This window comes from Marmota marmota, unplaced genomic scaffold (assembly GCF_001458135.2).
Source record: "Marmota marmota marmota unplaced genomic scaffold, marMar, whole genome shotgun sequence".
Taxonomy (NCBI): Eukaryota; Metazoa; Chordata; class Mammalia; order Rodentia; family Sciuridae; genus Marmota; species Marmota marmota.
This window is the reverse complement of record NW_025999842.1, coordinates 46472094-46485980: the sequence shown is the minus strand read 5'-3', so window position 1 is coordinate 46485980 and position 13887 is coordinate 46472094. Positions and strand designations below refer to the sequence as shown.

General features: G+C 34.9%; 1 protein-coding gene and 1 long non-coding RNA gene across 10 annotated transcripts in view; one reads left to right on the top strand and one right to left on the bottom strand.

The window, feature by feature from the left end:
• Nucleotides 1–13887, bottom strand: part of Lama2 (laminin subunit alpha 2) — a 559330-nt gene that overhangs the window by 162496 nt on the left and 382947 nt on the right. For 7 of the 8 annotated variants that reach the window (XM_048798152.1, XM_048798156.1, XM_048798128.1 and 4 more), the window contains 2 exons: nucleotides 7830–7916; nucleotides 3710–3903 (listed from right to left, as the gene is read on the bottom strand). In XM_048798152.1, coding sequence (XP_048654109.1) covers nucleotides 3710–3903; nucleotides 7830–7916 — 281 coding nt within the window. The remainder of the gene's footprint in view (nucleotides 1–3709; nucleotides 3904–7829; nucleotides 7917–13887) is intronic. The other variant, XM_048798141.1, reaches the window with a different exon arrangement.
• LOC125615080 overlaps nucleotides 1–13887 on the top strand; it is a 53582-nt gene that overhangs the window by 8036 nt on the left and 31659 nt on the right. Inside the window, exon 2 of one of the 2 annotated variants that reach the window (XR_007345639.1) lies at nucleotides 108–178. This is a non-coding gene — a long non-coding RNA (uncharacterized LOC125615080). Of the gene's footprint in view, nucleotides 1–107; nucleotides 1332–13887 lie in introns of those variants that run through there. The other variant, XR_007345637.1, reaches the window with a different exon arrangement.

The following is a 13887-nucleotide window of genomic DNA, read 5'->3' as shown; positions in this document are numbered from 1 at the left end:
GAGAGACCCACAATGTTTAACAGAAAAAAATATGACCTTATTGGCCTTGGATAAATTTAAAAGTTGATATATATCTGTAGTCCATTTTATTTTTATTTTTTATTCAGGTAAAATGGATTCTTAGAGGAGAAGAAATAAATGAATAAAAGACTGACTTCATTAATGCTGAATATATCAGGTAAACCATGTTAGTTTTCTGCATTTTGCATCAGGAGCCAGCAGAGAGGTTAAGAAAATAAGATTTACAAACCACCTATGTTCAAACAGTGAACCTTTGGAAAGTGATTTGTGTTGGTCAGCTTCCCATAATTATAATGAAATATCTGAGACAATTAACATATAAAGAGAAAAGGTTTATCTAGGCTCACATTTTTGGTGCTTGCAGTACAAGATTAGCATACTCATTGCTTTCGGCCTCTGGTAGACATTTCTGATGGCAAAGTCTGAGAGTGGTTGGTGGAGCAAAGAGCTCACCCATGGTAGAGAGTAAAAAAGAGAAGAAGGGACTAGGTCCCACAGCCTCCTTTGAGGGAAGACCCCCAGTTACCTAAGGACTTCTCATAAGGCCCTACCTTCTTAATTTTCACCACTTCTCAATAGAGTCAACCTGGGGACCAAGCCTTCAATACATTGACCTTTAGGGGGCACTTATCCAAACCATAATATGGCTTAAACTGCCTAAATTTAACTTTCTTATCCCACAATGGTGATGATAATGTCTAGGGATACGGCAAGAATTAAAAGAGCTGCATATGAAGCAATTAACATGGTGCCTGCAAAAGATCAACTCTCAAAGTGAGCCTTTAAAAATTACGATTATGATGATCTTGTTTTTGGTAGAGGGGATTCTTTGGAGACTGACTAGTGTCTGCAGGTGAATATTGCTTATTTAAGGCCAGGTGCTATTCTGCTTGGTGGAGCTGATCACCTTGGTGTGGCTGGATTTGACTCACTAATTGTGCGACACTGAGGTGTAAATACTTCCCATGATGGACACGAACTATTTGTTTAAATTCATCATAATACTGGAAATCTCACATACAAAAAGCCTATGTCCCACAGGAAATTCCATGTTGAATTTGGTAAAATTCTGGCTTACTCACTCTCAACTGGCCTTGGTGGTGATAAGTCTCTCTGGCAAAGCTGGGTGGTCAAAGGAAACTCTTCTATGACTTTTGTATTTGTTCTGTACTGTCCAATCTTTCAGCAGAATTTTATATCTTTTATTATATAAGACTTTAATTTTATGGTGCATATGCAGATTCTTTCCACCAACAGGTAGCTTGCCTGAGATAATATAATGAACATGCCTAGGTCATTTATTGTGCATTTAAAAAAAATACAAACTTTTGTTATGGGCCAATTTAAAGTGTGTTTCCTAGAGAATCAACTATAGAGAACAAATTTAACTCTTCTACAATATATGCTACCACCCTATATGGGTGCTTGTTTTTGTAACAGGAGAAGCATTTCATTTTCTACAGTCAGCACCACATTAAGAACCAGCACCACAATTACTTCTCTTGCTACACATCTCTACTTTTGCCCTCACCAGGCTCCCTCCCCAAGCTCACACCCCTGGGCCTTATGTACTCTCAGGATGATCACATGTGATAAAACAGGCCCTGCAGATCCAAGGAGCCGGCAGAATCTATGCTTTGGACACTTGATCTAATTTAGCTTGAGGATATAAAAATGTCTTACAAAGAGAATTGAGAATAAGTCAGAGTTTTGTCCTCACTTGTACCTTGTTTTGTTAAGTCATTTAAAAAGTAGGTGTAGAAACTGAGTCCTGGGGAAGACTAATGTGATAGAACCATGGCACATTTTTCTAAAATTGAAGAAAATTCTAAAAGACAGCAAGGAAAGTCTAAAGATATTCTGTGTGGCAACTCTTACGAGTTCACCTAATGAAGGACAAAGAGGAAATGTTCTACAAGTCAGCAGACATCACCAAAGCTTAAGGAAGGCAGCATAAGGAACACCTATACATCATAATTACAAACTTCAGTAAGGGTTTAATATAAAAATCAACCCTGTAATTTAGCATTTTTATAGAAGAAAATTCATGAGTTAATCAAGAAGAATTAATATTCCAGAAGAATATTTAAATTTCCAGGACACAGCAAATGAAGTCAATACCATGTATATATAGCAGGTGTGAATGCATTTCCCTGTGGGATAAGAATAACACAGGAAAGCATTGTAAGGCTGTGTAACTTTGTAAGTGGAAGATTGACTCTTTTGTTAACCTCCAATGGGACATCTGGAGATCAGAAATCCACACATGTGATAGGAATAAGATTTTTTAGGATTAATTTACTAAAAATGTAAATAAGGTATCTGTCATTAATAGAAAAAGAACTTAAAGTCATTGCTGATGAGTAGAGTGCTATTACACTTTCAAATAAATGTTCAGAAAAATAATTCATCATTTTATCTTTCCTAGATTTTAATGTCATATTTGCATTAGGAATATCTACATATTATCTAGTTAATTATATTTATACTAATAATTCAACCTGAAAACAGTATAGAATATTTAGTAGTACACTCTTTAATTATCATTAGAATATATCTTTATACTTGGAAAGAGTGACTGTATATACCAATAACTGGATATGATAATATTGATGCATATGATTATACTACAATTTATCTCTTCTCTCCTGTCCGCCTTCACATTTATTTTTACTTGAAATATAACATATTTTTCATTAAATATAGTTGAAATAGAAAGAAAATATTTAAAAGCTTATCTACCCAAACACAGCCAGTCTTAAGTTCTGGCATATTTTTAAATCCAGCCTTAGCTTTTGTGGTAACTCTTATAAGACCAGTGTACAAACAAAAATTTTTCTAATTAAAACGCTATTAATACAAAGAAACATGTAAGATGTTAAAACAAAAAATATTGGCATGCACAAATGCATTTAAAAAGGTAAATGTTGAAGTAAAAGGTGTTAAAACAGATTTCCTTAAGGAAAAGTATATCACCGTACAACGTTCCCTTCTTAAATTTTTAAATAACCTATTTTAGATTAGAATTTTCAGAAAATCCAAGAACTATATTTAACTACTCATTTCAATGTATTTTCAATATGGCACTACTGAATTCAGAATCAGTTAAAGGAAGGAAAGAGACAGAGAGACAGCAAACTGCTCTCCATTTAGTGTATGTGTGAGTAAAAATATTTAAATACTTGAGTTCATGCTCCCAGGTTTTGTAGTTCAAGAGAAAGTTACAAAGCAATATCCCTATAGATTTCCATAAAATCTGGAAAAATAAAAATCAGTTATAATTCAAGGCTTAAAGTACCTGCCTAGTTGATTACAAATTCAGAAGGATTCAAAAAAATTTTATATACTCAGATCTTTAATCTGTCACAAAGGCAATGCCAACTTTAGAAAAAAAACTATAAACCCTGAGATGAACAAAATAAATAAATAAAATTTGTCTCCAGGAACTTTGTTGTGGGTTTCTATGAAAGGACCAAAGCATGCTGGGGATTTTCTCAGCTATTCATGGCTCAGCAGGATGGAGTCATAACCAGTAGGCCAAAAGCTGGAGGTGAATAGATAGTGTCAGAACCAATGGAGAGGAGCCCTTGGTATTGCAAACAAGAAGAAAAGTCCATTTTTCTCATTCGAAATGAGACAGAAGGGGAAGCCTAGGTCCTATTGCTAAACACTTAGTTAGTATACGTACAAACACACTCCGAGCCCTCGCGTGCATGCCAGTGCTTGCAGCCGTCACACTTCCTTCCCGTGGCTCCAGGGCGGCATGTGCAGAGTCCTGTGACTGGGTCACAGGGGACAGGCAGTGAGCCATAGGGGTCACACTCACATTCTTGGCAGGAGCCTCCAGGGCTGCTTGGACTGCCAGTGTAGCCAGGGGCACACCTGGATTTAAACAGTGACAAAGCAAAGGTTAGGCAAGTCACATCTCTAAATTATTTGTTTGAGTGTTTGAATGTGTGTGTGTGTGTGTGTGTGTGTGTGTGTGTGTCTGTCTGTCTATTTGTTTCATTTTTAAATGAAGCAAAATTGGTATCAAGAGTCTATAGATCAGGAGTCAGCAATCCTTTCCTGTAAAGGGCCAGATAGAACATTTTGTGCTTTATAAGCCAAAGACAAAGTCAAGTTTATGCACTGAGAAAGAAAATTTCAAAGTTTCTTCTTGTTGGTAGAATTCAAACCATAATAATATCAACAATAATAGAGTATAAATTATTTCATAATACAAATCTACTAAAGAGAATTACTAGAAGTCTTTGACGTATTAAATTTAAGTTAAATGGAGTTCAGATTTAGTGCTTTCAAATCATCACATGATTGTAAATGTTTACCTGTAGCAATATGGTTCTTGGATTAAATGCCAAAGAGAACCAGGCAAGGGCTAAATTTGGCCCATGGGCTGTAGTTTGCCTACAGCAGCTCTAGTTCATAAACTTTTCTTAAAAGTTTCTTTTTAAGTTTCTTGGCAATAAGCAAATTGGATTTTCTATTGAATTTTATTGGTATTTCTTTTTTTACCACACCTTTTCCAAGATGATATTCATTAGGTATCTGGGAAAATGGATTCATGTTGAGCAAATAAAACACATAGCATTGACTTAAGAAATTAAAAATAAAATCAGATTGCGTGAATCCCAAATGCCATCCACTCATCAACTTTCCCCCAATCCATGAATCTATTCATCTGAGTATATACCACCATGCACAATGATACTGCAGCTTTACAAGATGCTAGCAAAGTCATATGTTTCTGCTGTGCTCAGGACAATCTCAGATTACCTGTTTTCCTAGCTAAATTATTAAAAAACACTTCCTTTTCCTCTTTAGAGTGTCAATATATTATATATATGATCAGTGTAAATATAACCAACAGTCAGATTTTTTTTTTTTTTTTTGTACTGGTGATTGAACCCAGAGGCACTTAACCACTGAACAACATTCCCAGCCATTTTTATTTTTTATTTTGAGAAAGTCTCATTCAAAAGTCAGGATTTTTGTTCAACATGTAAGTAAGAGAAGGTCAGAGATAGTAGGGGGTTGGAGCCAAAGGTATAAATACTAATTGGATAATTCTAGACCATTTTTAGCAGCTTGGGACTATGAAAACTTGCACAGCTGATTCTTTTTTTTAAATATTTATTTTTTAGAAGTAGTTGGAAACAATATCTTTATATTGTTTGTTTATTTTTATATGGTGCTGAGGATCCAACCCAGGGCCTTACACATGCTAGACAAGCAATCTATCATTGAGTCACAACCCCAGCCCTGCATAGCTGATTCTAAAAGTTCATTCATCCTGTGCTAGTTAGAAAAGGTGAAGCATAAACTATTTGTAACATTAGGCTTTCAGACATTTATGCTTTTGATTGTCATTTTCTTTCCAATATAAGATAACAAGTGCTTAGTAAAAATATTATTTAAATGAGTCCACTTAAATTGTTTCTTAACATTTGCAGGTAAAATAATTGTATTCTAAGCAGGTTCAGACTGTGTAAATCTTCAAAGAATTTATGACAAGAGTAATGAGGATAAAGTTTGGGAAGGGTTTCTACATTACAGGGACACTCAAGAAATTTAGGCACTTTAAGAGTTGAGTTAAGTTTGAGCAGGTCGTAAGGTGATTTAAATGATTTAAGATGCTCTCAGAAGTGGGATGAGTTTATTTGGAAGGTTACAATAAAAATTTAACCAAGACCTTTGGTTTAATTTAGCTGAATAGAAGCAATTTTTCAGGGAAATATAACTGATCATTTATATGTTAGAGATGATAAATGCAAAGCTTTAACAACGTTCAAGAATTGCAAAAACAATTCATACCATTCACATTTGATAGTATATGATCCTGCTTATCTTATATGCTGTATGAACTGTCAACTCTTATTCATTAAACATTAATGGATTTTAGAAATGGATTTCTGTAATCACTCTGCTTTAAGATAATACTTGTCATCATGGTATACCTTTCCAGTCTTTTCTATCTATAAACATGCTTTTGTCTATAGTGGTGATTCCAATTTATGAATGCAGCTTATTATTGCAGATAATTGTGTTGGTGTGAAAGAATGCTTTCATTCACCACCCTGCTGGTGATTACAAGGGCATGAACTGAATATCAGCCTAAGCATCAAAACTAAAGCACCCTGGTGGAGAGAGAAAATATATACCTTTATCATCTATAATCTACATACAAATAATGTACGTATTTTCAAAACAAATGAAAATAGTTTTGGATTTTATATTACAAGTTGTTTAATTGCTACTAATTTTGGTTGGCATGGAAATTGTGAATGCACTGTTATACACATGCAAGTACAGAATATTGTAATTAGAGTAACCACATACAGATTTGTATTTGGAACTCTATCTTATGAACTTATACAAACTGCACTGGAATTTACAAAATTTAAGTATAATTATTTAATTACCTTCCTGTTGTCATTATTAATATAGACATTTCTGATTCTATATAAGAAGATTTTCTAAGTGAGTGATGATAAATATTATTTAATATTAGCTTATCTTTTAAAATTTTGATTTCAAAAGCTCCTAGAAGAATCCAGCAAAAGAATGGGTAAAGCAGGACATGGAAAAGAAAGACTCCAAACTATGATGTGATTGCAGTAAAGCTCCAGTGTTAGAGTGATTCCATAGAGCGTTCTGGAGTATAAATAGCATCTTAAAATCTGTTCTGCTTTGAGACAAAGGAAAGGGACTCTTGTACTACTTCACAAGGTAGTTATTGGCTTTGAGGCACAAGATGAAGATGGGATAAATTTCCCAGACTTTTTGTGACTCTGCTGGAGAGGAGGTTTTCATCTGGGTGCCTAGGCTAGGTGTCACACACATCACTGTCATACTGGCAGTGTTAAGTAGATAGAATATCAGCTATTCTTCTAAGACAGATGAGGAAATACGGGATCCATCTAGGTTGGTGGAACTAAGCTAAGTTCATGAAGCTCTAGAAAACTTTTTATGCTCTCAATTCTGCTATAACCACTATGAGTTTTAATGGTCAATATTATTACTTTCTGTTATGTTAAAGATGCTAAAAGTGGTGATGACAAGTTTGAATAGCTAGGATGTTAATATTATAGAAAATACGTATTGGGAAGATGTTAGTTACAATCTTACTTTATAGTCTGGAATTGTATTGCTTATTTTAACATTTGTTATATATTTAGAATTCAATTTAATATCTACACATTTGTCTTAGTAGATCCTATAAATTACTACTGTAAGAAGCAGCATGAAATAACATTGTTTACTGTTGAATACGGGAAATGAACAGCATCTCATTGTTTGAATAGTATACTAATTAAAAATGCTGACACCATTTACATTCTGAGTTAGCCATATACCTGCCAATAAAGGGTCACTGGGCTAAGAACAAATGATGTGTGTGCAGTTATCGTTATAGTATTTTGAAGACAACATTTTCCAGTGAACTAAAATGAGAAATATGTAGCCAGCTTTTTATTATTGGACACTACTGATAAGCTTTTGAAAACCAATTTATTTGTTATTATAAAATTTATAAAATTAATTTATAAAATTTGTGCCTATTTATACATTTATATCTCTCTATATTTACTAAAACCTAAATTAGTTGTGAAATGATTTGGAGCTTTAAGAAAATCTAAAGTTAGATAGAAGTAAACTTTCTCCAGAAAAAGTCTAAAGATATAAAAATAGTTTTGTAAGCATCTAATTTAAACAACTAGAAAAAATGAAAATAATGAAATTATTGAAATATGGGCTTCTCTGTGGTGAACCTTAGCTATGTAACCTCCATGTGTCGTGACTGGTAGTACCTTTCACAGTATTGGCCTTCATATCCCCGTGGACAAGCTGTGCAGCGGTAATCATCAATGCCTTGGATGACGCAAGAAGGGCTGAAACTGAATCAGAAAAAGAAATATCATGAAAATTTTTTTTCACTCATTTATTTCAAGGTGGTTGGTTCATATTTCTAAGATAATCACAAGGTCATATTTTAATCATTGGTAAAGTTCCTCTTTAAGGGTAGGGTGTCACAAATGTTACTAATAATAGTAAATAAATCTTGGTTGGTGTTTGATGAATTACACTAAACATGTCAATATTTTGGAATTTCAATGATTACATAATAGCCATGAAAATATTAGGCACCTAGCAAAAGAGTCCCCTTGCTCACTAATCAAAAGATAAATTGGACTAGAATTTATGCATATCTCTCTGATAGAACAGGCATTGCTGAATGTCTTTTAGGTTAAAGGAAAGAAGAGGGCATAAAAGCTATATATACATATCGTGTGTGTGTATGTATATGTGTGTGTGTGTGTGTGTGTATTTTTTTTTCTGAAAGCTAAGTTCAAATTACCACTGGTACTTCAACACACGAAGTATGAATAAACATTTCAGTTGTAATTAGTGCGCTTTTTCTAATTGACATCCAGATTTCAAACTACATTTTACATTAAACACTAAGTAATGTGATTAGTATGAGCACAAGAAGAAAAGAAAGCCTTCTGTAAGAAAATGAATACAATTTACTCATCATTTTACAGAATTTTCTAATGATTAGGTCTTCTATAATTTGTTTTCACTACAATGCTGGTAGGCCACAGCCTGTCTGCCTTGCTCCAGGATTTCTGATTATCTTACTGTATAATAGAAAGACTTGAAGAGACTTGAAAACCAAACTGTATTATCATGTAGCTTTGAGTTGTTATAAACTTCTTTCAAACAGGAAAGTGCTACATTTCAATTGAATAAAACTGTTTGATTCATTGGAAACTTAGGAAAAGAAAACTTATTTGTTGCAAAACATCAATGCTGGAAACACCATTTTTCATTTTGGTTGATCTGCAAAACCACTTGATGCTAAAAAGGCAGCAATGACAGACAAAGGCCTTGTTCTTTGGGTTGGGTGCCAATAGGACTCTATTTTAACTATCTTTTAATGCATTAAATCAATATGGAGATTTCTTGGAAAGCTGGGAATGGAACCACCATTTGACCCAGCTATTCCCCTTCTTGGTCTATTCCCTAAAGACCTAAAAAGAGCATGCTACAGGGACACTGCTACATCGATGTTCATAGCAGCACAGTTCACAATAGCAAGACTGTGGAACCAACCTAGATGCCCTTCAATAGACGAATGGATAAAAAAAATGTGGCATTTATACACAATGGAGTATTACTCTGCATTAAAAAATGACAAAATCATAGAATTTACAGGGAAATGGATGGCATTAGAGCAGATTATGCTAAGTGAAGCTAGCCAATCCCTAAAAAACAAATGCCAAATGTCTTCTTTGATATAAGGAGAGTAACTAAGAACAGAGTAGGGACGAAGAGCAGGAGAAGAAGATTAACATTTAACAGGGATGAGAGGTGGGAGGGAAAGGGAGAGAGAAGGGAAATTGCATGGTAATGGAAGGAGACCCTCAGGGTTATACAGTGGAGGAGGTAGAGAGAGAGGAGGGGAGGGGAGGGGAGAGGTGGGGAGGGGGGAGGGTGGAGGATGGGAAAGGCAGCGGAGCACAACAGACACTAGTATGGCAATATGTAAATCAATGGATGTGTAACTGATGTGATTCTGCAATCTGTGTATGGGGTGAAGGTGGGAGTTCATAACCCACTTGAATCAAAGTGTGGAATATGATATGTCAAGAAATTTGTAATGTTTTGAACAACCCACAATAAAAAATTAAAAATAAAAAAAATAGTATAAGAATAAATGATAAACTCTAACTTTCGCAAACTATGTGAACTAATGAATCTAGTACTCGCAAACTAATTATTCAAAACTATTTTTTTGCTTTCACACAAAAAAAATAGAACCACAAACTCATAATTGACACAGTCTGTCAAGTGTTTAGCTCTTTAAGACTTGATGCCAAATGCATCTGTTTGTACATATACACACAAATTCATATACATATATAGGCCCAAGGAAATAGATTTTGGACATTTTAAGTGCAAATCTAGATTACATTCATTTACAGTAATATAATATTACCAAAAATAAAGTACTCAGAAAGTAAATAACTAGTGTGCTATAGAGGAATAAACGAAGCACCACATAGGAGTGTAGTAAATCTCCTTGGAGAGTGGATACCATTTTGGAATTACAGTACTCTGATGGATCGTGCTTTCTCCCTATATCACATAAAAGGGCTTCTGAAGATGGAAGTAGGAATCACAATTTGCCTGAGGTTAGAGTTGATTCTTTTTGTTCATACCTCCCTTGTCTGCTCTCAATTCTCCTTTCATTGACAGAACCACGTAACAAGACTTGTGTTTTTCTCTTAGTGATCACCCTTTACCTTTCCCTGTGGTGATTCCAAACTCCCTTCAACAGAATTTTTGACATTTATAGAGTCTCTCCCTGTGTCACTCTGTGTGGACTCTACGGAGAGGAACTGGCTCCCTAGAAACAACCTCCTTAGTTTTGATCCCAGTTCAGTTGTTTCTCCTTTTAATTTCCTTTGCTGGATCTACATCACGTCCTTGATCTCCTAATGTGCTTCCAAGTTCTGTTTTCAGATTTCTCCTCCTCTCTCCTTTCTTCTCTGACAATTTCATCAATTCTCAAAGTCTTTACATATTGAATTTACATTGACAGATCTAAAACTGAGCCCCCTGTCCTCTAAAAAATATACCTGATTTTTCTATAATTATCTCCATCTTAGTCAAAGGTCATTCTGTGCTTCTATTTGCTATGCCAAAAACGATGGGGTCAACTTTGTCTTCTTATTTCTCTCACATGCCACATAAATTTTATCTGTAAATGTCAGTGGTGCTACAATCGGAAGTATCATCACTGCATTGTCCTGGACCAGCCCACCCCTTGCCATTGGAAGACATTTTTGCCTTCTGTGTCTTTAAAAAATTTTTTTTAGTTGTACATAACACAATACATTTATTTATTTATTTATTTATTTATTTATTTATTTATTTATTTAGCTAGCTAGCTAGCTAGCTCTGAGGATTGAACTCAGTGCCTCACACATGCAAGGCAGGCAATTTACCACTGAGCCACAACCCCAGACCCTGACTTTTGTATCTTTAGTTACCCATTGGAGCTTGCTGATTTCATCATTGCCACTCTCTAACTCATTTTCTCTACTCCTTCCCTGCTGACTTCTGCTGTCTGCCATGCATGGGCCAGAGGGACCTGTCTCTGGGTCTTTGCTTTTCTTCTGGCTGGATGCTCTTCTTATAAATATTCAAATGGTTTACTCCATTATTTCATTTGAGTCTCTGCATAAACCCCGTCTTTCTGTAGAGGTCACTGACAACCCTATGTAAAATTGTACTGTGGCCACTTTATATTCACCGAGGCTGCTTTATTTTTCATGGCAGTATTTGTTACCACCTGACATTACATTATCTATCTATTTATTTATTGTCTTACTTATGAAAAATGTAAGATCGGGGAGATCAGGAAACTTGGACTATTCTGCTCACCTATCAATTCCCAGCATGAAAAACCATATCTGGCATTGAGTTGGACCATCATTAAATATTTGTGGAATGAAGGTAGAAACACAATAGTATCTTTACCTTCAGTGAAGCTACAAATGTATATCAGATGGACATTTACAAATACAGGACAGGATACATGTGTCTCTCTTATTCAGGATGTCAAGATGCAGCACTTACTACTTAGTGTTTAATTTCTGAAAGCCCTTTCAATTGAAGAAAAGATACGATGTAAATGTATTAATAGTAAATGAAAGTACAAAGGACATGCTCTGCAGTTCTGTGGGGGAGGTGGCACTTGAACTGGTCTTTAAGAATAGATTAGATTCCACAGGAATCATCTCAGGGAACAGCAAGGACAAAGACTGTTGAGCATGTTCAGAAAAGAGCAGGAATCTCCAGACTTGGCATCATGAAAAAAGGAACAGAGGGCACTGAGCCTGGAATGGTGAGTCAGTGACCAATCCCCATATCTTCCTTCCCTTTGTGTCACTCAGCTATACAAATCGAAGGCACTAAAATGAGAAATCGCAACCCACCCCACATGTATCTGGAATCTTTTTTTATACATTGGGAAGAAGTGCCTCTCTTCTTTGCCCTGGTTGATTTCTGTCTTTTTGCCTTTTAATCCTTCTTTTCTCATCATATGTAGATATTTGAATTAGACTAGACGTTCCAAGCTTTAGGTGATGGGTATTAGTGGGTCATGAAATCAGCTTAGTGGCTTTTGACTAAAACTTTTCCAAAAATGTGAGATAATAAAATGAAATAAATGGTTGGGCATATAATATATCTTTTTGAGTATCTGCACACATGTCTTTGAATGCTAGGCTATAATATAAGAAAAAAGTATTTCTCACAGTGATTTGATCAAGAAAGTTTGAAAGGCACTGGAATAAGCCACTTTCACTTGGTATTATGATTCTTTTAGGGTCCTTTGCATAGAGATTATACTTAAGTTACATAAATAATATACACTAAAAATAAAACAAATGAAAATGTACCATTTAATTGATTGTCCTAAGCAACCAAAGTAATATTTTCCTTGTTATTATGAAATTCGACATTTCTTAAAACTTCAAATTCAAGCCCTTGTGTCTTAATGACTGCTTCCATTCTTGCTTGCAAAGTTTATCAGTGCCCCTACTAGTCATCTGCCACCACACCGAAGCTGTCTCATATGAGGGAGCAGCACTGGGTGTTTGTTGATTGATATTCCTCATTCTCTTGCTGTCTGCGACAACTGCCTGGATTCTTGTCTCCCTGCCTATTCTTGCCTTGCCTCCCCATTTTCTTTAGTGATTCCCCACAAAGGAAGTCCTGTCTTTGCTTCTCTCCATGTGTTCTCCAAGGATACTATTAGCCAGGGCAGTCTTATCTGACAAACTCATTTATTAACATATTTCTTACTTCATCTGCTCCTGCAATTTTCAGATTCCTGTTTCTTACAGCTATTTGCATATTTCCATTCACACAGACCCTTAACATCAATTTAAACCTATTTAAACTATAAATTGCCTTTCTTCTGTAGCACCTCTCTCCCAATTTTCCTATTTCAATTCATAGTTCCACCATTTGGGGGTCAACCTGGCTAAAATCTTCAGCCTTCAACTCCTTTCTAGACCTCATCCCTCAAGTGGAATTATCAATTCTTGCAGACCTATGTTTAACAATTTTCTCATATTTATCCCTTGTCTCCATTCTTGTTACTGTTCTAATTATCTTTAGTCCAGGTTAGTGCATTAGCCTTATAATTGGTCTCACCGCTTTTCTTTTTTTGCCTGTTTCAATTCATTATGGTCAATTCTCTCATAATAGTCTTCCTCAAATGTGGCTCTGATCATATTAACCTTTTCTTAAAAATAAAAACTTAGAGTTTTTTATAATATCTAAAATTAAAAGTAATTTCTATAGTGGTATTTGAGAATTTCTATAATACGGCCTCCATTTTCTTATTCATTTTCATCTGTAATTAAGAAATTCTATCCAAATTTCATGCTCCAAACTCTATTACTTCCTAGCTTTTCAATGTGCCTTGCACACTTGTGTTTTCTAGGCTTCTGCTCATATAATTTCCTACCATTCCCAACAGTAAAAACCCTTCAGTCTACTATTGATGATCCCTTACACAATGGCTATTTCTTTTAATATGTTCTTGAAACTCCCCCAAATAATTACAGTGTTTTAAGCTTTTAAATTCTCTTAACATTTAAGTTGATGTCTCTTAAGACACATGTTTAATAAGGAGCAACCCCAAGAGATGGTAGCTTCTCCTTTATAGTCCCTGTAGCTTTTCTTATAGTGTATCCAAACAGGGAAAAATTAATTAACTATTGATTATTTTTTTCTAATTCAAATGGTTCACATTTTAAGAAACAAGGAAATAAACAGCATCCCCTT